The following is a 26,207-nucleotide window of genomic DNA, read 5'->3' as shown; positions in this document are numbered from 1 at the left end:
AAGCAAAGAATCAGTGTGATAACATATTCTGATTTTAAATTAATAAATGGCACTTGAGTTGTACCGGCTGTTTCAGCGAATATTTTGCATCGTACATTCTACTCTCAAAATACATTAATATTTTGGAAGGTAATTTCATTTCAATAGGAAAAGTGAGATTTTAATAATTTCACAGCGAGGTATAAAATAGAATTCATGTATTACTGGATTAAAATAAATTTTGCAAGGATGGTTCAGTGAAGGAGTGAGCCAAAATGAACATGAGGCAACAGTCAGGTCGACTGAACACTAAATAAAAATGAACACTAATTTAATCTTAAATTTAATATGATAAACGTATTTCTGGTAACTGATTTTCTCCAAGCTAAGCTTGAGCTTTAATAAGGCTTTAGCTTGAGCTTTTAAGTTCATAGGCTTTAATATTTTTTAACTTCATGAAATTATTCATTCGTTTGAAATTGTACTTCTCCTCATAAAAGGCGGCCCACCAGCGGCCGAGAGGTAAAGTCGCTGAACACTGGTAGTTCGGTCCGAGGTTCGAATCCCGCGAACGGGCTGGCTGCATGAGTGTTTTCGTGGTTTTCTTCATGTGTAACGTGTATACGAGCCAGTTTTCCTTAGAAAGTCCTCCACAAAGGCATCCGTCCTCTTAGGCAGATAGCCCTCGAGGCTTTGCCGTAATTAAATAACCTAATCTCCTCATAAAAGTCTTTTAATTAATGCTGTTAACAAAAACGTCAAGATTTCATCTTTTAAATAGCTTCTTAAGCTTAATTTAGATTAAAGCTTGCTCAGCTTTAATATCAAGTAGACTTATGCTTTATCACTCACCGATCAAAGCAGTTAAAATGATTGGAAAAGAAATATTCTCCGTTTAATTAACTTGGTAATTCCAATTAGTATGTTAACAATCCAAATTTACTTTTATTTAAACAGCAGTATCTACCTCCGATTCTATTCTTCGCTACTTAATTAAAATATTAAAACTTCAATCGAAAATTCAGTTTTTAAAAGAATGTACAAATTTCTAGCATGTTGACGAAGCTTCCGAATGTGTTTTCAAAATAGTTTAGGACTAATGCTTTTGAACACGATTCAAGAACGTAATAGCATAATACCTCAACTTGCTGTCATTAAATAATAATCATCTGCTTTCGGGAAAAATATATGCAGTTGATAATTTGCTTTTATTAAGTGAATAGCTGTTGTCACTTATTCAAAAGCTGAGAAAATCAATCATGAATGAAAAAATGTAGTCTTGAACAAAATTTGGTTTGCTGCAAAATTTGGAACAAAATCTGTGTCTGCAGACAAAATTTGGTTCTTTGTGTAAAATTATGAGCAAAACTGTAATCGTTTGCTTGGATTAGAGAAAATTCACCAAGGATACAGGAACTTAAGTTTGTGGCATTAGCAGTTTTTGAAGCCGGAGACATGAAACAATGAGCAATGCCCTAGCCGGGATTCGGACATGGATCTCTGGAATACTCACCAAGTGTGCTACTGTTACACCACGAAGGCATGTAGAAAGGAGGGAGTTTTAGAAATTTTGAATAACGATCACACTGAGTGACCTTTGATTAAAAAGGAAAAATTCACCAGGCATTTTCTCCTAAGGTACAGGTTACGTTCTCTTCTCTAAGTCTCATCATGAATATCATAACAAACATAAATAACAAAAAAAAAAAAAAAAAAAAAAAGATTTGAAAACAGGTAAATAGAAACTTAAAAAATTTTTCAAAAGCTGAATTTTACAAAAGGAATCAAGTAGCTGTATGAAAGTGTAAAGAATTGCATAAATTTGAGAGGACTGCATATTGAAGGTTAAGAAGATAGAAGTGCTATTTTATTCAACGTTTGGTTTTGTGCTAATTTAGCCTTAAAACTTTGTAGACAGACACATTACATATATGCAGAATGACTATTAAGTTATGAGATATTTTTTTTAAATCCCCGATAGTCTAACGGTTCAACCCTATAAAGAACTCCGAATGTATTTAAGACCTTGCCAGGTTGATGCTCATTAACGTTAGTAACTAAACAGAAATTATTATTAACTTATGAGATAATGTATTTAAAATCCCCGATAGTCTAACGGTTCACAACTACAAAGAATTTAGAAAGGTATTTAAGACATTGCCAGGTTGATGATTTTTAACGTTAGTGACTAAATAGAAAACTTTCAGTATTACATCACTCGCACGACAATTGTCTTTGGAAACATACTGTACTGCTCGAATGCACCTTCAGAAAATGCTATGTGAGTACGATAGAACAAGTTATAGACTTAAAGCAAATGTATCAACTATTCCTTTCATTGTCCAGATTTGTGCTCCTATGATTTCTTTCTTTTCCCAAAATTCAAATTTCTCTGTAAGAAAAATTTATTCTGACACTGAACAGATCAGACGAACATTGACATCTGTTCTTGGAGCCATGTGAAAACGAGACTTTAACAAGTTTTTTCTTTCGTTACTTGATCGAGCCGCCAAATGTATTAGATCAAGAGAATCTTATTTCGAGTAATTATTTTCGTACAATTTTTAAGACCTTTACATTTAAACAATAAGTGTTTGTTATCCTACAAGAAAAATAAGATTGGCTGTTTTCAATTACAATAAATTTTCGTAATCGTTTAGATAATGGATGAAGATGAAATTCCATCGCTAGGTTTTAGATTAGCCTGTTTAAAGACAAGGCTCTTGGATAGTTACGTACGTCTTCAATAGTGGTATGAATTTTATGGCACCAATTCCAAACTACACTTACCATCCACAAGAGCACAGCCAAGGACGTCCAAGAAGCCCCATACATCTGCAGAAGACACATAGATGCTACAGAGAAATGATGGCTGGAGACGTATCATAATCATGAGACGCTGATGAGTCTAGATCAACATTTTCTAGACAAGCTTATCATAATCATAAGATGCTGCTGCGTCTGGAACAACATTTTCCAGATAAACTGCATACAGATGCCTATACGCCCAGTGACCAGAGGTATGTGTTTTTCTCAACGCATCATAGGAAAGAGCTTCTACTTTGATCATTTGCTTCCGGCACATCATTATTAGATGCAGGAAGATAAGGACCATGTTATATTCAGTAATGAGTACGTAGAATAAAGCGAACAAATAACAAACAAAAAACGCTTCAATACATAGAACGATTCTCGATAAGTTTTCAATTTGAAACTGCTTGGGGGTCACTATCATCCCTCGAATACAAGGGCAATCGACCATTTTGTTTGAAGTGGAATGCTTGTGTGGGAAGGTGCCAAGCTGGATGGCCACATGGCATTGCATAGCATCGATGCGAAAACTCGCAACCCACAGAATTGTAGGAATTAGTTTTCTGAATCTTTCTACAGGCTTTTCCTGGGAGCTGTTACTGAAGACATAATTTTTATAGACGATAAAGGGAGGCAACGCAGAGCTCAACTAGTGGACGATTTTCTCAGGGAAGAGGATATTCATCACATGGTGGAGAGAGCGAAATCCTCCGAAATAAATCTTAGAGAGCATGTTTCGAATGGTCTAAGATGAGCCACTCAATGCCAATTCACTTTCAGGTCTCTCCAAGGGTTCCAAATGGGATTTGTTACTACAGGTTGTAAACAACAATTTTATTTATTTTATTTGGGTTCATTCTGAGGCATGTAAAATTGTTGAGTTGCACAATCCTTTTTAATTCCACACTTTCTGAAAAAAAAAATCCAAGATGCCATATTTGAATATTTGAATGGTTTATAGTTTTATTTGCGTGAAAACATTTACGCTGTTTTATTTTGTGATGTTACTATTAGCTGTATTGTAATACTGGTCCTTTATGTATATAACTTTATTAGAATAAAACAATTATCTTTCGAGATATCTCATTTTTTAGCTTTGGTAACTTTAAAATTGGATGCTAAGTGGTTGAATTTAATAGAAATTTATGAGTTCATTTCATCGAGGAAAACGTTAAAAAAAGTTTTCATTTGCAAACAAGAAAAAACATTCTTTCGTCTTCAATTATTGTAAGAAGTCAACAGTTCTTCCTTTCTTTCCATAGATTGGTTATAAAATCGCATGTATTTTACGTAACTTTCGTGTCGCTTTTTTCTTCTACTCAAAACATTTACAATTTAATAAGTAAAAACCCATTCAGTTATAACTTCTGGAACCTCTATAATACTCCCCTATAGCCATCTTAGTGGTGCCATCCGGAAGCCATCTTAGTGGTGCACTCACTCCCTCACTATAGTATTTATTCCTTGCCAGTGTGGCTTAATCTCCCTTTCTACTCGGCCGATGGACGAAATTCAACTTTGTTTGTGTGTTAAGTTTTAAGCTTTGTCAAAATCGCACGAGTAGTTTTTAAAAAATTAGCTATCAAAATTTTAGCTTCTCCATGTTCATTGAATTTGATATTTATTAATATATCTTTTTTTATTCAACTTATTTCATTCTCCCTTTCACATTTCGAAATTTAGGTTCATTCTAAAGAAATTCGCCCATTTTTTACGATTTATTTTTAAAATTTGTATTTTTACATAATTTTTACAAATTTTTCGAAAAGAATTTTGAATTATAAGCCATAAAAGTTTTACCATCATCTTAAAGTAGATGTTTCTAAGAATACTTGCAAAAATTTACAGCTTTTCATTCAAAACTTCCTAAGATATATGTGAAATTGGCCCGTTTTGAAATCTGGCATATTTGTTATAATTAATAATAACCCCAAATTTGGTTTACGCGCTTTGTTAAAATTATTTGAAAGTATGAGCGATGACCTTTTTTCCGTTTGTGTAGAAGAGAAAAAAGGAAAGGAAAACAGGTTGCTGCAAATTAAAAAGTTCCCCAAGTGAATTCTTGGCACAATCTGAAAAAAATGCACCAAGATATATTTTTAAATTTCTCCATAAATTTCTCACCAAAAATTACAAAATTTAATATCTAGGCATAATTGGAAAAGTAGAATCGAAATATGGAAAAAGAATGTATGTTATTTCAGGAAAATCCGATTTTGTGTCAAAATACCTATGTTAGAATACCCGCTATATATAAATCGAATATATATCCTAAGTCACGCTTTCGAGACATGCACAAAGGCAAGTTAAATTTCGACAATAGAACGCGAGATATAAAACTGTCTCATTTTTTTGTGCAAGGTGTACGTTTCATAGAAAACTATTAATGGAACTGTATCTAGCAGCCTTTGTGATTAGGCTTGAATGTCCCCTCCGTACCTAAAACTACCACTCTTCATTTTGGAATATAGTACTGAGAAAGAAATCTTAGAGCGCCAAATCTGATACATAGGGAAATGAAGGATCACTCAGTTTTGTTTCCTTCAAAATGTGTTCCTACTCTAGAGCATAGGAGCTGGTACATTTTCGTAATTAAACACACAAATTTTGGCCTTACACTGATGAGGTCTTTGTGACAGATATTCTTTCTCAGCTTTCTTATATACCCTAACAAAACTCTTCGTTGGTTTTCTAATCCAGAAGAAAGTATTCTCGGTGCACATACCTAGTAATGTTGAAAAAATATTGTTACTTTCGATTTATTTTTATTTCTAACTTTCTTTGGACTCTGTGTACTTGGAAAACTTGAAATTCTTAATTTTAGGGACTGTTACCTTGTTTCAGAATTGTATCTGGGAAACAAAGTCGATATTGCACTTTCAAATATTGACTCAGTAATGTCTCAGATCATTCTTTATACTAGCTTGAACAGGCAGTTCGAAATGCAGACAGAGCATTATTAAATCAATCTAAGGTCGTAAGAATTGCGCACTTTCAGAGACCCTCAATGCCTAATGTTGTGGCTTTTATTGGGAAAAAAGAATGATGGTATAGTATGATTAGAGAATCTCCTAAAAACTTAGCGCCCTAGGCCCACGTTTTTGCGGTTGTAAAAGGCACTCGTTCGTAGATGATGCGAGATACACTTCGGTTTTCAGGAAGCATTCAGGACCTGTTGCAAGCAGTGGGATCAATGCATAAAATACAAATAAAATTACTATAAGAGGACAAGGGCCAAATTTGGTTGAGGCAAAGCTTTACAAATTGGTGGCTTTTACTCGGATTCGTTTTGATTAGCGTAGTATAAATTTTATTGATAACTAAATTTATGAAGTTTTACAGTCAACAAACAATGTTAAACATATCAGTTTAAAGAAATAGTTTATGCTCACTGGTTAGAAGAGAGTTAAATAAAGTGAAAAATAACTATTTATAGTAAATTAGTAATCATGCAGCCGTGTTTAGTTCCTTCGAGTTTAATGAAGGTTCAAAATGTGATTGCATTTACTAAGTTTCTTTTTGAGCAGCGTAGAAAAACGTTTATTAGTAACTAAAAGTATGAAGTATGAAAGTATAAAAGTATGAAATTCTACAGCTAACAGCCAATATTAAACACCATCAGTTTAAAGACATAGTTTAAGCTCCTTTGTTGGAAGACAGTTAAATAAACTGAAAAATAAATATGCATAGTAAATTAATAATCAGACAGCTATGCTCAGATCCTTCGCACATCTATCAGAAGATGCGAAATATATCTTTCTCTCTAGAAAGTAAAAATTTGAGGGGTTGTAAGTTATAATACTATGAAATATAAAACACTAGTTTCTTTCATTACGATATTATCATTATCCAAGAAATTTTAGCAAAAGTTTAAATGGTTAAATTTTTCCAAATTTTTATTTAATTAAAATAAATTTAGTAGACGGAATAAACGTAAATACGTACATATGAATATTCTTAAAGGATACATTGTGTGAATAAATAGAAAATGTGAGATGTGCCGAAGTGATAAAATGCTAAATGTGAAAACAAGAGCAAAATAGAGATGTGAGCAGCAGTTGCATGTTCTATTAATGCACATACTATACTAATGCAAAAAGGCACCAAAATACCATGCAGTTAAACGCTGAGCTATCTAAAAAGTAGGCAAAAACTATTAGTTTAGTTAATTAATGCAGATTCAGATCATTCAACAGTTAAAACAGAGAAAATATTAAATTCACATAGAAAAATTACGTCAAAGAAAACGTTGATATCAGGTTGATCTTAACGATTAACATTTTGATTTTGTTTTTAAAATAGATTATGTTCTTTAAATAGATATGTGAACATAAAATAACATTCTAAGCAGGGTCGCAAATTAAAATTTTGATTTAAGGAAAGTCACAAAAAAGTCAATAAGGAAAGTCACAAAAAAGTCAAACAGATTAACACACATTTTTTTTATATTATTCCCACAGGAAAAATGCATCTTTTCTGCAGAAAGCAAGTGAATATACGACACAGCTATTTTGAGAAGAAAAACGTTTTTCGAAGATTTTGGGAAAATGTTTACAAAAATTTTTGACAGCAGTCATGCTCCCGGAAATTTTGAAATAGCATCAATAATAGTCTCTTTTATTTGACTGAAATATTTTAATCGTTTTGTCCTATTTGAAAGTGCATGCGAAAATATTTTATGAACCAAGACATTATTAACTAGATTCAGGACTATCTTCTATCGACAACTATCGTCTGCAGAAATATGTGTTCCTATAGTAGAAGTAGGATCTCAAGAGTGTCTATATTTCAAGATGGCATTTATTCCATTTAATGTAAGTACAGTACAGTAAACTTGTATGGTCGATTAATATGTCTTTTGCCAGGTCGATTAATTTGTCTTTTTTTAGAGACAAGTTAAATTCCGAATGTTGAGTTTGTTATCATTGATGGTACATGAACAAAAGATTCTAGGTAAAAGATTCTGGAAAACAAGTATTGTTTTTATATTCAAATAACAAAAAATTATATTTTGATCACGTGTTTTAGGAAAAATGCATGTGTTTTTTCTACACGTATAAGGATGTTTCAAAAAGTAATATTAAAGTAAAATTTAGGAGGAGAGTTTCTCAAGAAAATTACAAAAGCTATGTCATTTTCTCTTGCATAATTCTTCTACATACATTCCTCCTCAATATATTTCTCTTCCTGTTGGAAATACGTTCTTATAATACTACAAAAATTGCTTTGCTTTTATTTCGTATTCAGCAAGGAATACACTGCCTCTTTGGTATTTGAAAGCGTAGTCTTTTCGGAGCGTTTTTGAAACTGTTAGATACATATTTGGGGAGTATAAGATCTAGATAATAAGAAGGATATGATGAAACAAAGAGAGAATCTGACTGGAAAGCGCCTCATCGCAGTTTTGAATGGAATTATGGCTGTCTTATAGAAGTGTGTTTACCAAGACGAAGGAAAAAGTCTTTAAATAGGAATAGTTTGAAAAAGCGCGCCCGTTGGCTTTAGCTGTTCTCGCCATTCATAGGTCCATTTTTTAACGGTACTTTACGCTTAGTATATTCAAATCTCAGAAACCGGGGACTTAAATAAATAGTGTGGCTAAGAATTCGAATTTCTTCTTTGAAAGAATAAATGCTACCATTTAGAAATTGTGATTTAACACTTTACAGCCTGTCATACAACCCACACCTTGCTCTTTGATTATTATGCGTTAGATTCTTCCAAGACGGCCTGAAAATACATATTTCGGAGTAATAGTAAGGTCAAAGAAGCGGTACATTCAGGAAAAGAACGTTTTTCTTTCATGAAACTGAGAAGGTGATACAAAGATATGGGACATGTATCAAGGATCGACAGTTGTCTAGAAAAATTACCTGTAAGTGTCACTGAATCATCTCTCTCTCTCTTGTGATTTTATATTTGTTTTTAAGTTTTTAAAGATCTTCATAATTTTACTTCATAAAAATAGCAATAAGATATTAAATGAATTCTGCGTCACCAAGCATATTGAAATAAAAGCAGAATTTTAGGAGGTGGCTTTCGGAAAGTGAATCTAGCAACCCCGCTTAACAGAACAAGTTATTTTAATCAAACTTTAGGAGAAGAGTTCAAAATTGCTTCCATTAATAATAACGTGTGTCAGCTATCAACTTTATGATGATCGCAAGAAAGTGATCAATCATGCAATTCATCGGTCAAAGACGAATTTTTCTATTGCGAAGCCTATACTTTCCTGACTTAATGCTTTATTGTGATTAATCAATTAGCGAAGTATGATCTAAGAAATTTTTCCGTCGTATTTTAACTCCTGAATGACCTGAAATCTGCACGTGATGATCGTTCCAAAGATTTTTGCAACTATGCTAAATTAACTATCCTACTGAATCTAAGACGGGATGAAGTGAATTAGGAATTTATTCTAAAGGCAGAGGAAAATGTGATATCTACATTTCTGAAAAATAAGGAAGGCCTTACCTCTACCACTGTCTGAGGCAGACGGGAAGCACACACCAATATCAACATCAAAAGATATGGAAACAAATAGTTCTTTTTCATAATATATTAATTAGAAAATATAAATATAATATCCAAGAGACTGGATTTACCATTATGATCATCACTGTCAAGGTACATAATATCCCGCATAAGAAGACGTTAAACATACAAATAGGATCTATCTCGCAAGTGATATCGAATCAGCGAAAAATCATTCGATAATGCCGAGTTTCCGTAAGAAGGATAATTATAAACGTCTGTATGTTTTAGAATGCATCATAAATTTTAGAAAGAATGAAAAAAACATAAAAATATCTAAAACACAAATTTTGTCTCAAACAATCCTACTAATTTAATGATAAAAATTCAACCATGTAAGAGAAATAAATATTTGATTATATGCATAACTATGCTACATATAGTTAGTATTTAATTACTGCTTACAGCTGTTAAAGATCTTGATTATTTGTTTGACTGGTTTGGCTATTCATATCTTAAGTCAAAGGAATTTTCGTATAGCATTGTCTGTGTCATCAATGCCATGTCTTTTAAACAACGCTATAGACTAGAATTCCAACATGCGTCCATTGCGTATCACATTATCAGTCACCGATTTTGCATATTTCCGATGCTAACGTATACGCGGAAGTGAAATTTTGTGTTCAGTTGTATGTAATTAATATAAATAATTGCAGCATTGGGTTGCAACATAAATTTAGTGGGCATGTTTTTCTCATTATCCTTTAATTTTGATCACTAATGTATTACAGGGTCGAAACTTGAGTTATGCTAAGTAAAAGAGTATTGAATAAGTTATGAGTGTTAACTGATAATATTTCGGTACTTAATATTATGTTTAAGATCAAAATTCTCTGTTAGTTGAATTATCATACTGAGAAACATCAAATGATGAACGTAAAAACAAAACAAAATAAATAAATAAATAAAATAGTTAATTAAAAAAAAAACAAGCGAACCGACGGTTTTAGTTTACATATTGCTGCAGAGTTCCAATGTTATAATAAGGGTAATGTACCCTCGTTATACGTACAAACAGATTTTAACAGAAATATTGTAACTGAGACATGTAACGTATAGCAATTAAGAATTAAGAATATTTTATAATTTAATAGCATAGGCGAAAAATTTTACTTGCAGCCGAAGTCTCTTGTAATATCGTTAAAAAGTACACTACATTTTATAATTAATAAGGAATATAATTTACAGCCGTATTCATAGCCGAAAGAAATGTTGCACTTATATTTTTGGAAGAAAACCGCATTTAAATTTCATAATTCATCGGTGAACTTGTAGAGATATTAGGTATTTTTTGAAAACAGGAAAGATGAAAAACGAGCAACACCTTTGCCGGGAATTGAACCACGGACCTCTGGAACATACGCGCACAGCAAGGCATGCTAAGAAGGTGGGAGAAATACCTTACATAGCTATAGCTTATATTTTAGAGGGCAACTGGGGTTTAGCGGACCCAGTCGCCAAATTCTGGGTCTGGAAAATCATCATCCAGCATCCTATTAGTTCGGGCGCCAGTGTAGAGATATTAGGTATTTTTGAAAGCAGGAAAGATAAAAAAATGAGCAGCGGCCTCGCTGGGAATCGAACCACGGACCTCTGGCATACGCGCCCAGACTGCTGACCACTACACTACGAAGGCATGTTATGAAGGCAGGAGAAATATATTATACACTCCCCCTTTTAAAGAGCGACTGGGAATTAGGGAACTCAGTCGCCAAATCCTGGGTGTGGAGAATCATCATCCATCCACCTTCCTTTTAGTTCAGGCGCCAGTATAGAGACATTAGGTATTTTTTCATTAGATATTCCAAAACCAAGGAACTCTGGAATGCGCACCGAACGTGCTGACCACTACACTACGAAGGTATGCTAAGAAGGCGGGAGAAATACCCTATAAACTAACGTTCAGTTTCCTTAGGCGTCTGGGCATAGTCCTATCCCAGGAGAACACTTTTTGAATTTTTCGAATGTTATCTAACAAGATAAAAATGTAGGAAAGTGATAAATTAAAAAAGTTCTAAGATAAGCAAAAATTACTAATAATATTTTAAATTTTGAACATAGTAAGTAAAGATCTATATACTGCTTAAAAAGAGATAGCTTTGCAATATTTTGGAATTATGAATATTCTTAACATTTGAAGAGCTCAATAATACTAATAATAATTAACTTCATTTAATCATTTACTAATAATTATCAAACTTCTGAGTTATTATTTAAAAAAAAACTTTTATTTATACATCTGTTTTTTGTATTACAATAAGCAAAATAACTTTACTCCTCTCTCATATCTTCAAAATTAGTATGGGAATGAAACGAGCCCATCCTCCTTGCATATTGTGGATCCCACCTTACCCAGTCACCTTCTCCTCAGCAGTCAGTAGCGATCCTGCCTCACTAGCTCCTGCCTTACGACTCTTCACCTCCCTCACATTCAGCCTCGAGACTTCGTTCATACCACCAGCACAGTGCTCAGCTCCTGCTACTCTCACGAAAGCATATTAATATACGGGTCTTCATCGTCATCACTAATGAACACTTCCAACTATATGACGTTCCGCCATCTTATTGTTCGACTTGCCATTTTGCTTATCGCAGAACTTTAATTAATTATAATTAATTCATCACTTTTCTACATTTTTATCTTGCTAGATAACATTCGAAAAATGCAAAATATGTGCTACTGGGATAGGGCCTAAGAAAACTCAACGTTAGTTCACTGAGGAATTATGAAATTTAAATTCGATTTTCTTCCAAAAATATAAAGTGCAACATTTTTTTCAGCTATGAATACTGCGGTAAATTATATTAAATATTGCAATTATTTGTACAAAATTAGGTTTTTAAGCATATTTACATTGGTTTTATTTATTTATTTATGGCACTTTGTGTAATAATTTTGCTTATTTATTTATGTTTTTTAGTTTAGTCGAATTTGCGGGTGTCTGCGTGTGTATACTTTGTGTATTACATTGTAGAACGTTTAACACTGAGTCAATTGACATTTGAATAGGAAGGATAGCTCAAGTAAATTCAAAGATATGAGCAAATACTCTTCTACTGAGGTTGCGCAATAATTTTCGGTATCAAACAGCCAAAATTTGGTAATTTCTTAATAACTTAATGATATTCTGGAAGTTTCTGGAAAAAGCATTTCCGAAGCCCTGAGAGCTTTCGATGCTTCCAGAGGCACTTGCACTGCAGCGTGAGCAATCCCATATCTAAGAGGTTCTAAACTGAAGCATGTGAGTTCACAGATATCTAGTGTTTTGCTAAAGAGCATCTGATCATCAGTTTTGCTCTGACGCTCTGAGAGACATTTTAGGTGATTTGGGAGAACCTTATCGTAAAAAGTACTTCGCCTATTTCACCTGTTTTTTCTTCCTTGGGCTGTTTGCAGCTGTTTATAACGCTCTATGAACTTTTTTTTTTTCAGTAATTAAAGTCTTCCTGTTCCTTACGTTTAACAGTTTAAGGAGATCGTTGTGAACCCATAACAGGCAGCAGTACGAAAGCTGAACATATTTCAAAGTGAATATGCTGTAGAGTCACTAGGTTAATTGGAAGCAGAAAACATGAAAAATATGCAACCGCCTTCGCCGGGAATCGAACCACGGAACTCTGGAATACCCGCCCAGCGTACTACCGTTACACCACGAAGGCACGCTAGGGAAGTGGAAGAAATACCTTATAATGCATTAATACTTTTTTAATATCATTGCATATACATGTATATTATCTTTGATAAATACGAGCGTCTGTCACTGCTGCTGAATATTCAGAATGCTACACAAGTATCAAATGCGAATATGTGTGAAAAGTTCGATCGATAACACTATAGAGCAGCTTATGTTAACCAATTATTACGAATTTGGTCTTTACTATAACTTCTTTCTGTATTCCTCACCAGAATGAAAATAAGCAAAGCATATAATGCCAGTTAGCTTTAAGTGTTCTTAATCTGAAGGTTTTGAATCTTAGTTCAGATAGAAGCTTCCAGCAAAAGCGTCTCGCTTTTAGTATTCTTCGCCAGCTGTGCTTCAAATTATGGTAGCCGATGAGTTAAATTGTGAATCGATAAAATATATCTCGAACCAACTTACTCTGTTTCAAGTGTAGTCTTAGATTACGTTATCAACGCTTGAATTTAACTGTCTGTTACTTTTAATTATCTGTTAAGATTAATCACATTTGGTGGCAGTTTCTTCTGTAATACGAGTTTTGCCTTTATATTCAAGTTAAGACTAAAATAAAAATGTTATTTTAAACCTTCTTTGTGAGTATTTAGGACGTAGCGGTAACTCGCCATCTCTCTGGCAAAGCCTACAGGACATTATAGTTCCATTAATAGGATTTAATCAACAATTTGAAAAAGATGTGACACATTTCAATAAGATATTCCTTAACTAACTTTAATCAAGAAACAGTAGAAAAATAACTCATTGCCAGCAAATGGGGAACAAATAATTTTTGCTTTTATATTTTAATTTATTTGACAAAAACGTTTTATGGATCTAAAAGTGTTTGGCTTTTCGCTGTGTTAACTTTCCATAAATGAATGTCCGATTAACTAAACAAGTTCGTTTGTTTTTTCGTAAAGACTTATGATAAAATTTTAATGAAAAAAATCGTAATATTAAACGTGTAAGACTATAACCGAGGAAAATTTCCCAGTTCATTTTATCTGGTAGAGTTTCTTAAAGAAATTCAAACACTAGCAGACTCTGGGGAAATCTTCTTTATGCATCGCTAAAAATTCTCCGTTGATTTTAGAGGTGACTCAGTTTAAGCGCTGTTGTAAAAACAAGTCTAAACACGTCAATTACTCTGAGGCTGAGATAGGGAACATTTGGTACCCCTTTTAGAACTGGATGTTCTGTTTAAGCGTTTCGATTTCAACAGTTTGGGTTCTTTCCTTTTGTCAGCGCTTCACTTGGAAAGCATATTTTTAACCGTGAATACAAAACTTGGAGATATTTAGGAGAGGACCACAAAGTTCTCTCTCAGCAGGTTTCTTAAGATGATTCTCTTTATCTCGTTCGCATTATTATAACAGCGGAATTTTAGGATTAGCTCGACATATTCTACTCACATCATGAACAATAGCTGATGCCTAATTTATACTATGGCTTTATATAGTTAAAATGTATAAAATGTTTTAAAATATTGAGGTTATTATATATTGTTTTAAATATATAAGAGGTATGATTTTTATTATCTTCAGAAAAGAAAGAAGTAGTAGACAAATTATAAAGGAAAACTTCAGACGCTATTGATTTTACTATAAAGATTGTTGCGAATTTTGTAGCTGGATGGATTTTCGATGCAGTTATATGTGAAGTTGTGTTTTTCTGCCTGGTGTGTTATGGGGAGCTATGTCGGAGAAGTGGGAATGCAAGGAGCAAGTCCATTTAACATTGAGTAAATGAGTATCTCGGTAATTTGCTGAGATAGCGCCAAGCTGGCAACGGTTTTGGCGATTAATTTTTGTCGCCAAATTTGGGGAAAGATCAGTAAAATTCGCCAAACTTAGCGACATTTTGGTCCGAATTGATCTCTATATTAGCTGTAACCGTAATTTCACCCTCATATTGTCTTCATATAATTTTGAGAAGCAGAAAGTATTAGAAATATCTGGCGGTAGGCTGAATACGTTGTGTTTAACGTTCATAGTAGATTGAAGTGTAACTACTAATTGCAATCTGTGGTATTGTGAAGAGCTGTACGAATATTTTTGTGGAAAGTTTCAGATCTCTGAAGTGTTTCTTTTGACAAAATAAATTTTATCAACCTATCATTGGAGCTATGTGCATTCAAGCTATTACGAATCCGTACGCATGCAACAATGTGATTACAGAAGACTTGTTTATAGAAGTACGAATATTTCTTTAGAATTATATTCAGTTAATAGCTTATGAGATAGTGCCAAGCTGGCAACGGTTTTGGCGATTAATTTTTGTCGCCAAATTTGGGGAAAGATCAGTAAAATTCGCCAAACTTAGCGACATTTTGGTCCGAATTGATCTCTATATTAGCTGTAACCGTAATTTCACCCTCATATTGTCTTCATATAATTTTGAGAAGCAGGAAGTATTAGAAATATCTGGCGGTAGGGTGAATGCGTTGTGTTTAACGTTCATAGTAGATTGAAGTGTAACTACTAATTGCAATCTGTGGTATTGTGAAGAGCTGTACGAATATTTTTGTGGAAAGTTTCAGATCTCTGAAGTGTTTCTTTTGACAAAATAAATTTTATCAACCTATCATCGGAGCTATGTGCATTCAAGCTATTACGAATCCGTACGCATGCAACAATGTGATTACAGAAGACTTGTTTATAGAAGTAAGAATATTTCTTTAGAATTATATTCAGTTAATAGCTTATGAAAAGTTAGCAGTTTATGAGTAGTAATTTTAGATGAAAATACATCATGCACAAAAGGAAGTGAATTTCATAAAAATATCCGTAGAACCAATATTGGATATCTTTTCTTTTAGCTAGAAAATATTTCATTATTTATCTAACCATATTATAAAATGTTTTCAATAGGAAGATATTTTTAGAAAGTCTGCCTCAGCATAAAATAAAGTTTTGTTTAAGATGTAAACCAATTATATTTCGAGAAACTAAGTGATCCTGTGATAGCTTCAAATTACCCACGGCTATTTTCTACCTTAAAAATATTCCTTCTTCCGCGCAGATCTATATTTGTACCCATTCCATTAAGTCTTTTCTTGTTTTTAATTTCTTTCACTTTCCTTTTTCTTTCTTTGTTTTAGGAAAATAAACATATACATTAAGTTTCTTCTGCCTTAAAAGTGTTTTTACACATGTGCTTTAATCTATTCCAGTTGCTTAGTCATAAAATTTCAAATGAATTCACATTTTCCCTAACAGCATAATATAAAAATAAATACAAAGCCATAATGAGAGCACTTCTCATTAAAAACGTAAATTAGGAACTTCTTATACATGTATATCAAAACCGAGTCTTATTTATGAATAAATGTGTCAAAAAAGAAAGAGATATGGAATAATTACATCACAGGTGTACATTGCGTGGAGTTGATTCAAAATCAATTTACGCTAATGAAGGTTAAATAGCCTTCTTTCGCGGTGAGATAACTAGCAAACAGAACGATGGTGCCAGATGCACAAGTACAACCTTTTCCTCTTCAAATGGTTAATGCATATCGACCGAGAGAAAATGTCGAGAATTATTGGATTGTTGCCCTTAATGGATTTCTTGATTACGAGAACTAAGCAAACACGAACAGATAATCTGCTTCATTATTAAATACTTCTGCTTATTTTGCAAGAAAGACTAATACTTCTGTTGTAAAATTTGCAAAGATGTATAAGAAGCAGGCTTTTCTTTAGAAATTTAATTAAATTATTAAGGGTTGTAGAATTTCATGTCATTAAGAGCCGCATGAGAGCGTTCAGAAACTGCTGCTATATATTTACTGAAATTTCAAAATACGAGTAGAAGAGCATTTTTTAAGTAGAAAGTAAACTAACAAGGAAAATATGCGCCTTTTAATTATTGTGGTTATTTATAAATACAAATAAATAATTATTACTATCTTCTTCTGTATTCAGAAAAGTATACTCTTAAAATGCACAAATTTTATAAACCTTTAAAGAATATTCTAAGCACTTGTTTTTTCAGATAGCAAACAAAGTACTTCTTCTGGTTTCGAATATTTAAGCATTATTTTCAAAACGATGTATAAATACTATCAATGGTTTTCATTAGAATAATAATATAAAAGGCTTTTAATTTGTGTGAAGATTAATGCAGTTTTTAACTTTACAAACATAATTATATACGGTTTATATTAATACAAACGCTTTCCTTTGAAAAGAATGAAACAAATGAACGTAAAGGATCAGAACGCGCTGTAAGGAAATTTATGATCTCAGAAATACTAGTAACTTTTGGAATAACTCGCCTTACAGGAGATGGTCGCCACTAGTAGCTTCATTGCACATTTGTGGTACAACAAGATAAACATTTTAAAGTTTGTTATTATTTTTTTTTAAACCACGGCATAAATAAATAAATAAATGAACTTAGGGCGCAATTAACTTTCCTATACGTAGTGCAATGGAGGGGTGGATGGATAAACATTGGGGTGCACCGGATTAAAAAAAGTATTCTTAATGTAAAGCCAATTCAATTAATATTCCACATAATTTACTTTTAAAGTCTTAGTTCTTTAAGACCCTACAACATACTCCCTGTACCATACTTAGCTATTTCTATAAATATTTGCATTTTTGCTCGCCTCTACGATCCGCTTATTTATGGAATGTCATCTTGGGCATATTTGTATATGTCCATAATCGAAAATCGACGTGCTTTTCCTTTCGAACTTGAGATATGGCGGTCAGAAAAAGGAAGCCTTATTGCAGAGGCCTCATTAACAATAACTTTCAGTGAATGTGGAAACTCTCTCTTTAAAAAGTTTTCCGTTCTATATTTAAGTTCATAGCTTCAAAATTCTGAGCTGATTTTATGCTTAAAATCGGAAGTTCTCGTATCCCTGTCTTATACATGGGCAGTGAAGCAGGAGTACATTTTCTGTTCTCTAATTTTTGAGAATTTTTTAAGCCTTGTAGAACATTAAAACAGATATTTACTAAACGAGGTGAGTTCACCAACCGAGGTCTGAACCGAGTTCTAGTGAACAGTTATAGAACAGCTGGGTGAATCTAAAATGGCGAAGAATTTTGGAATAAAATTAAAAAACGCCGTTCTGAGTTTAGTTGCACTTTCTCGAGTGAAATCTAGACTCTCTGTCTTGACATGCATTGTTTTTTTTATAAATGCAACCGGAGTGCTGTTTGTATATGAAGAATTTGTTCGCGAATTTTTTGTACTTCAGAAAAAAGAATGAATTATTCAGTTGTGGTGATCACGTTGTAGAGACTTTACGTTATTTCGAAGCAGGAGACATGAAAAATGTGCATGCCTTCTCCAGGACTCGAGCTACAGACCTCTCTAATACGCGCCGAGTGTGCTCACCACTACACAACGAAGGCGGGAGAAATATCTTACAACGTGGCCTTTGCTTATTAAGGTTTAATTTTTTTTTTCTGATGATGATATTTCGGACCAGGAAACTGATGCATAACTAATAGAAACTATCGCGAAGAATATCAGATTAAAAGTACAGAATACTTTCCTCGTGAATTGGTAGTATAAACTAGTATTGCGACATTGGAAATCAATTTTCGCACTTAGTCTAAGTGTACTATAACAAGTACTTAAAGCATCTTCCACGCTACTATCTTCTTTCATGTGATTCGCTAAACCCCAAACGCCCTCATAGAGTACTGTAACCTTTCCATGTCACTACATTCTCTTTCAGTATCTTTGTAGCTTGAAGAATTAAAAGACAAGGATGTATTGATGTGGCGCAGCTGGAATATAGGTATTTTATACTGCTTTTTTCAAATGTACCATAATTGTACTAAGAAAAAAAAAACTATTGCACACAAACGAAATTTTTGTTGTTCAAATATTTTTTTTCTTTCCATTAGCTACATTGGAATCTGGAAAATACCAGGCCACTTTATATGTCATAAAAAAAATTTTAATTGATAATTTTAGTTTCATTAAATAGGCATTAGGTTAATAAAACTTTAGAGTGCAAAACTTAAAAAACAAATTTTTGTATTCAAGATGCACTGATGTTTGCATGAGAATAACATTTTATTTCTGAAAATATTTATAATTGATCTGTATTTTTCAAGCATTATGATTTTAATTGCTTTATAATTTTATATGTACTTTAATATATATGCCTTTCAGTTATGTTCTTTGTACTGAAAATTGGAGGGCAAATTTCTTTGATTATTATTATTTTAGCAGTGTTTAGTTAAATTATATTTTTCGGCATATGATTCGTTAGTTATTCATAAGCATTCAATGTAAGTTTGTACATTGTTTGTACATTTACTTTTCATAAACTCCTAAATCGCGTTTTTTGAATGAAATAACTTTTTATACTTAAATAATATATAGTTACGAAAGCTTATGTCATTAACTCAATTTTAAAATTCAAATTTATAGAACTTAATGTACAAATTTTGTCATCAAGCGATTGAATTCAGTTAAAATATAAGAAAGAAAAATGAATAAAAAAATTTAAAAAATAAAAGTAATAAAAAGTAATTTTCGCAAGTACAGTTACAATATTGTTACGAATTTGGTATTTAAAAAGCTAATCTTAGTTCAATTATAAATTATATGGTTTTATTTACCGCGCAGTGCAGCGCGTGACGAATATTAAAAGAAAGCTAAGCCGGAAAATTGAAAATACAAGAGCGCGTGCATTAAACATTAATTAAATATATCTTTTTGATTTCGAGAAAGTACTAGAAAATTCTCGCGCGTGATTTTAAAATCTTATTAAAGGAGGAAAACCTCTCAGTTCGAGTGAGTTACTTAGTTTGTTGTTGTTTAGAAAACTGCTCTTGTTGACTGTAGCGAATTCGCGGATTAGCTTTCTTTAGCTGTTTTGAATTAAGTTCTTTTGAACGTTTGAGTTGTTAGAAGATAACTACTGTGATATATTGTGATACTGCACGATTATTTGAGGACATTTAATCATATTTGTTGTGATAATAATAAAATAATAAATTTTTGTTCATTTTTCATCGGACTTGTGCATTCATTTCCTAACGAACCCGTACGCACGCAACAATTTTTTGGTGCGTGCCCGGGAATCGAACCCGGGTCGCAAGAATGGGAATCTTGCATGATACCACTACACCAGCGGCGCACCAAAAAATTGTTGCGTGCGTACGGGTTCGTTACAAAATGAATGCACAAGTCCAATGAAAAATGAACAAAAATTCTGGTCCACGAATGTGGGCGTGGGTTCGAATCCCACTTCTGACACCAAAAATAGTTGCGTGCGTACGGGTTCGTTACGAAAGGAATACACAAGTCCGATGAAAAAGTAACAAAAATTTATTATTATCACAAGAAATATGATTAAATATCCTGAAATAATCGTACAGTATCACAATATATCACAGTAGTTATCTTCTAACTACTCAAACGTTCAAAAGAAGAACTTAATTCAAAACAGTTAAAGAAAGCTAATCCGCGAATTCGCGACAGTCAACAAGAGCAGTTTTCTAAACAACAACAAACTAAGTAACTCACTCGAACTGAGAGGTTTTCCTCCTTTTTAAGATTTTAAAATCACGCGAGAATTTTCTAGTACTTTCTCGAAATCAAAAAGAGATCTTTATTAAATGTTAAATGCACGCGCTCTTGTATTTTCAATTTTTCTGGCTTAGCTTTCTTTTAATATTCGTCACGCGCTGCACTGCGCGTGAAATAAAAGCATTTAATTTATAATTGAACTAACATTAGCTTTTTAAATGCCAAATTCGTAACAATATTTTTTCTGGTATTTTGATTCAGTGATATGGAAGCTATTAGGTAAAAGTTTCATCAAAAGTTTTAACCACGGAATTATTAACCACGGGAAGTGAAATTATCTTATTAAAACTTGTGTGCAAGTATGAGTAATTTCGTAATTTGCATTTCAGGTTAAAGGTATGAAACTTAATAAGCACACTTAAAAAATTTCAAAAAATTTACTTGTTGTTAGCTATTCAAGTTTTATTTTTGTACTAAATTACTGACTAACTGACATTCGATATTTTGAATGCTACATTTGAAATGTGAGAAGGCTAAAGTGAAAAAAAAGTGAGCAGGTTTCTATAAATGATTTGATGGATATCTATCTACCACATTATTTTGTTTTCTACAATTCCGTAAGACACGAACAATCACAATGCAATTTAAATAATTTCTACACAATGCTTACTGAAAGCAAAATCTAGAAGAAAGGAATTCAGAAGAGGCAAGCAGAAATATGTGTAAATATGAATAAAATCTGCAAGTTTAAAAAATGCGCATTACTGATATTTAGTAAAGGTGAATAAAAATGCCCGAACATAACTTACCTTAAAAGCAGATCGGCAAAGGAAGTTCTCTTTCACGGGCAGCAACCTAATCGAAATCAAAGGAAAAATTAAATAGACTTTTATAAACGTCTCTGCATCGTAAATATAAATGCACTGTAATATAAAATTCATTCGTATAAACACTAATGTCAAAGCAAATATTCACAGACGCATAGATTGAGTGAAATTTTCCAATACGTTTATTCTAAAGTTTCGAAACAGAAAATATTCTAATACATGACATAATAGATCGAAATATGGATCATGCTGAAGCATAAATATTTCCGAAATCGAGCCGTTAAAAAAGAAGACGCCTGTAATTATGCTTTATTTTGCCAATTTATGTCCGTATATAGCAAATCATATTGCCGGCTTATAAAATAAAATTCTAGTTCTATTATAATCAAATTTTATTTTTAAAATTCGTATGTTTAGAGAAAAAAGCAGTCAAAATGCGATTAAAATTGTTAAAAATAGTAGCTTATCAAATATGAATTAAATCTTAATTAAAATCCATCATAAAGTCCTAAACATTAGGATTAATGTATATGCAAAGGGAATTTAATAACATCTATAAATGATAATCAGACATTATTAAAAAATTTAGTTGTATGCCTATTGCTGAAAATTTTGTACAAGTAGTTTGAGAATAATTTAAAACCTATTTTTAAAATTAAACATTATTTTTGTTACACATTATTACTACTGAATTAAAAAAAAAATAAACTCAAAACTACAGCGCTTGTCCGATGAAATGCATTCATGTCCAAACATTAAGCAACAACATGAATAAAGCGGATAAAAATAGTAATATTTGTGGAACTCATTGAAACGTCTACAAAGCAAGTGATACAATAAAGACATCTTTGTAGGAAGAAATTACCAATGAATAATTATATAATAATGATAAACAAAAACATGTGATTTTTTATGGTGAAAAATATTCTGTTTATATCTACAAATGTTACCGCATATGCACCTGTTATTTACGCAGATTTGGATGTCTTGTGAGCCCTTGGTTTATGCCAGGAATAAGATCGCCTGTGGCGGCTTGAAATGTCTATGTCCATGCTTGAAACTGTCATATTCTTTAGCTCGAAAACATTCCAGAGACAAACAGAAAGTAATTAAACATTTTCCATATATATTCTTTACGTGCTCGATGGAATTCAGGTTGGCTCATCTCAATGGCCGTTCCGTACCAAACAGTTTTGATTGTAATATTTTATCGATAAAGTTTTGATTGTAGTATCTTATCGACAAAAGTTTTGATTGTAATATCTTATCGATAAAGCGTGTTCTCAGAGCTCATGCGATACTATCTATAAAAATGGCAATAGCTGCCGTGATCACAAGAAATGGACAAAAATACTGAGCAAGGAAGTGATATCTATATTGCATTGCAGTCACAGTACGCAACTTACAACTCATTGGTGCAGTCTCTGGAGGATAAAATTTAACGCAGTAAAAGGTTGCATTATACTTTTGCGACGTTACAAGAAATTCAATCCGGTAAATACAGAAATTAAAATTAATAAACAAACATTTCCTATCGTTACCTCCAATAAATACCTCGGCTTGATACCAGATCTCTGAGCGGCGCAGGATTTCAGATGTGTCATGAAGACCGGTATTATTATTTGAATTGGTATAATTACTTATTTTAGCTTCTATTTTCATAAACTTACATTCATTAAGATTATATTTATTCCTGTATTAATATACTAATCATCTCAGCAGTAACTGTTTATTTAATCTACCATTACCGCTACTATTTTCATTATCTTTTGGATTCTGGGTAATTTTACTCGTTCCTGTATTGTCTATCAAATGCAATGCATTTGGTGCGCAGAGCGATTTCCTTTTATATTATCCACCACTCGCTAAGAGCACTCAGTCGACCTTGGGTTGAATGCTTGAAACCCCAACAGGTCACAAATCACAAATTTCCATTATTCTGCATCTAAAATGTTCGTCATGACTCTGCCAAAGACCTGTTGGTGCCCCATACCACTTGACCAACATGTGGCCTGCTGGTGCCACAGTTCTGCTTGAAGAGCCTTTTTACGAAAACGGTGGTTGTGGTTGCCCTAAAAAAGTTCCGGAGATACTTGGATATAAGGTGCGGTTCTGGTTCAATGTCCGCAATGTTCTGTAATTCTGATTATTGACAGAACCTTGGAAATCGGTTTCGTCTGTCCGCAAAATTCACCTGGCCACTTCCATCCGAGAAAGAAATTGCAGAGTAAAAGTTTGTCTTATTGGCAGATAAGCAGGAAACAACTACTAAACACGTGTAATTTTGAATGGATAGCACTGCAGGATATTTTGTAAAATTTTACGGACCGTGCTGATAGGTGTGGCTAAAGATCGGTCAATTGTACTGTACATTCTCACATCACATCTTGTCTCTTCTTGCAATGCTGTTCTTGTCATATCTTCCACTGGCGAAACAATTGCTTTCTCCCTCTGCCAGATCTCGCTAATCGGTCTCCTTGAATTTACGAATTATCTTCCGTAGACCCTTGACAGACATAGGACCAGAGCGAGGAATGTCACGTCTTTAAATTAGCGTATTATGATAAGTATAGCTCCATCTATTGGTAAAATCTTGTCTTATTATTTTTATATGTCTCAAGACAATTAGCTTCATGTACATTTAGGTGAAATTTCGAGTCATTCTGACCAGTGGTTCCTTTTTTACAGCCTTTTGAATATGAAACTTTATTTATAATCACCCTATAAATATTTAATCACTTAATAGTAGCAATAAGTTATGATTTAAATTTCGATAGGATTGACTAACTAAATTTTAATTGAACTGTACTTTGACTTGAGTTTGATGCTGATAGTTAAGTAGTTGTTAAGAGCTATGACTCGAGAACAGATCAATATAACTCGTTAGACGTTGAGTAGTCCTTTCGAGTTTAAATTTACGTCACAGAAACTTACCTTCGATCGCCGTGGCATTTTCGATGTCCGTGGCTTCATCATGCGAAATTTTTTATTTCGACCACTTGCTACGACAGCTACGTCTTTGCTGGTATTGGAATCATAGAATTTTTAATTCCTAGCACTTGCTATCCATTACTACCGTGACAGCAAGCCCGGGAAAAGGCAATAATTCTTTATGTAGTTACTTAGAAAACAATAAAGCTGTTATGGGGAATAGGAACAGCACATTTAATTTAACAGTAACCATATGTAACAGTAAGCAGGCAACAATTGCGTATATCTCTCTCAGTAAGTAACTCTTTAGCGCGTGTTATCCTATGATGATAAAATCCAATTTTCTCCCTTTTTTAACGTAATTTAAGAAATTCTTTCTGTTCCAGACAGATAGAAAAAACAAAATAGATGAAGAAAGATCTATTCCTCACGTGTGTGGTTCTTTCAACAAAGAATCTTTTCTAGCTGAGTAATTATTATTTACATTTTACTGAAGAGATTCTCAATCTTAAACAGCCTTTCTTGATGCATGGATCATAGAAAGAAGCTCCATCAGCAAACCCATAACTCCCGAAGTAGATCGATTAGAGATAAAAATTTTAAAACATAGCGATCGTTTTACGTAAATGAGATAGCTAATTAACTTCAGGCACGTTAGCGAATAGGAAAACATATATCCAAAGCTTCTACAAAGTTCTAAGGCACTTTTTGTTTGGTATCAAATTTGCAATAAACTTGTCAAATTAGTCAAAGTGTACAGTATTTATTACTATGATATCTCAAATCCTAAAATATTGTTTTACTTACGAACAGTATTTTCCTAAAATATTATTTTACTTACAAAAAATATTTACGCACATACAGTGAAGATTTTCTGTTACGGAACGCTGAGAATCCAAACGCCAGATATTACTCCACATTTTTTCAAAAAAACTGTGATTGCAGTTTGAGCAAAGCGTGATGGAACGTAATACTTTGCTTATAATATTGAGACAAAATGGGCAATCGTTTGCTAAGCTTTCAGAAGATTCGTTACAGCCACCAAAACTTTACTTTTAGAAATCAAATATGAAAATAATAGTGGGGATAATTTTAATTAGAAAGTAACTGCTGGTAAGGAATTTTTCCCGAGGAATCGATAGTTAAAACCATGTTTTACAAAACCGTAATAAGCAGCCTTTGAAGAAAATTTAGCGTGTTACTCTTGAAAAAACTAAATCCAATAACTCCTTCTAAACGGTAAGGCGCCGTAACACAATTTCATTCTTATTAAGGAGTTTCTAGCAAAGTTGAGTGTTACAGTTTTCAACTTCCCACGCCACTCCGATTCACCAGATTTCAGAAATTACAAACCACTTGTTTTTTTTTCCCCCAAAACAAGGTTCCTTTAATGACATTCGTTATTTTAATAGCCCTGAAAAGATTCATAAAAGCTGTAAAAAGTGTTCCAAAATACGAGTTTTCGAAATTTTATTCTCAAGCGGTGCATTTTTCACAAATTTTATGTATTTTATTTTATTGAGAAATACATAAAATTTGTGAGAAATTAATAGTTTATAAATAATAATTATTATAATTAAAATAGTTCATAAATGGATACTCGGGTATTAGCCGGCACCCGTCCATATACCACCAACAATTCAATATATAACCTGTAAGAGATGTGGCAACCGTAGAAGCTGCACCACAATTTCTAGAAAGATAGAATTTTCTATTTTTTCTTTATTTTATTTCTTTGCTGATTTTCTGGAGGAGAATAGCTTCTGTTTGATTGTAAGCCTTAGACTACTTTTCTCATTTAACATTAATTTTTACTGTATTCTGAGTCATACGTTTATTAGACTTGCTGAGAGGTAGAGCAGAATAAATCCATTAAATCCAAGCGTATGGTATTTTACCCAAAAATTCAGGATTATTAATGGAATCATTGCAGACTTCTGAA

At 32.8% G+C, this 26,207-nt stretch overlaps 1 protein-coding gene and 1 non-coding gene across 3 annotated transcripts in view; both read right to left on the bottom strand.

Moving 5' to 3' along the window:
* Cbp53E (Calbindin 53E) overlaps positions 1 to 26,207 on the bottom strand; it is a 479,040-nt gene that overhangs the window by 38,577 nt on the left and 414,256 nt on the right. For both annotated transcript variants that reach the window (XM_085814625.1, XM_085814624.1), the window contains exon 8: positions 21,317 to 21,362. In XM_085814625.1, the coding sequence (XP_085670751.1) occupies positions 21,317 to 21,362 (46 nt within the window). The remainder of the gene's footprint in view (positions 1 to 21,316; positions 21,363 to 26,207) is intronic.
* On the bottom strand, positions 20,043 to 20,118 carry TRNAG-CCC (transfer RNA glycine (anticodon CCC)). The gene has a single exon. It is a non-coding gene; the product is annotated as a tRNA-Gly (tRNA).

The sequence above is a fragment of the Stegodyphus dumicola genome, chromosome 4 (assembly GCF_044657685.1).
Source record: "Stegodyphus dumicola isolate Sdum_Otavi_A_Nest chromosome 4, ASM4465768v1".
In the NCBI taxonomy this organism is placed as follows: domain Eukaryota; kingdom Metazoa; phylum Arthropoda; class Arachnida; order Araneae; family Eresidae; genus Stegodyphus; species Stegodyphus dumicola.
Note: the sequence above shows the minus strand (reverse complement) of the source record. Positions and strands in the feature narration are given on the sequence as shown.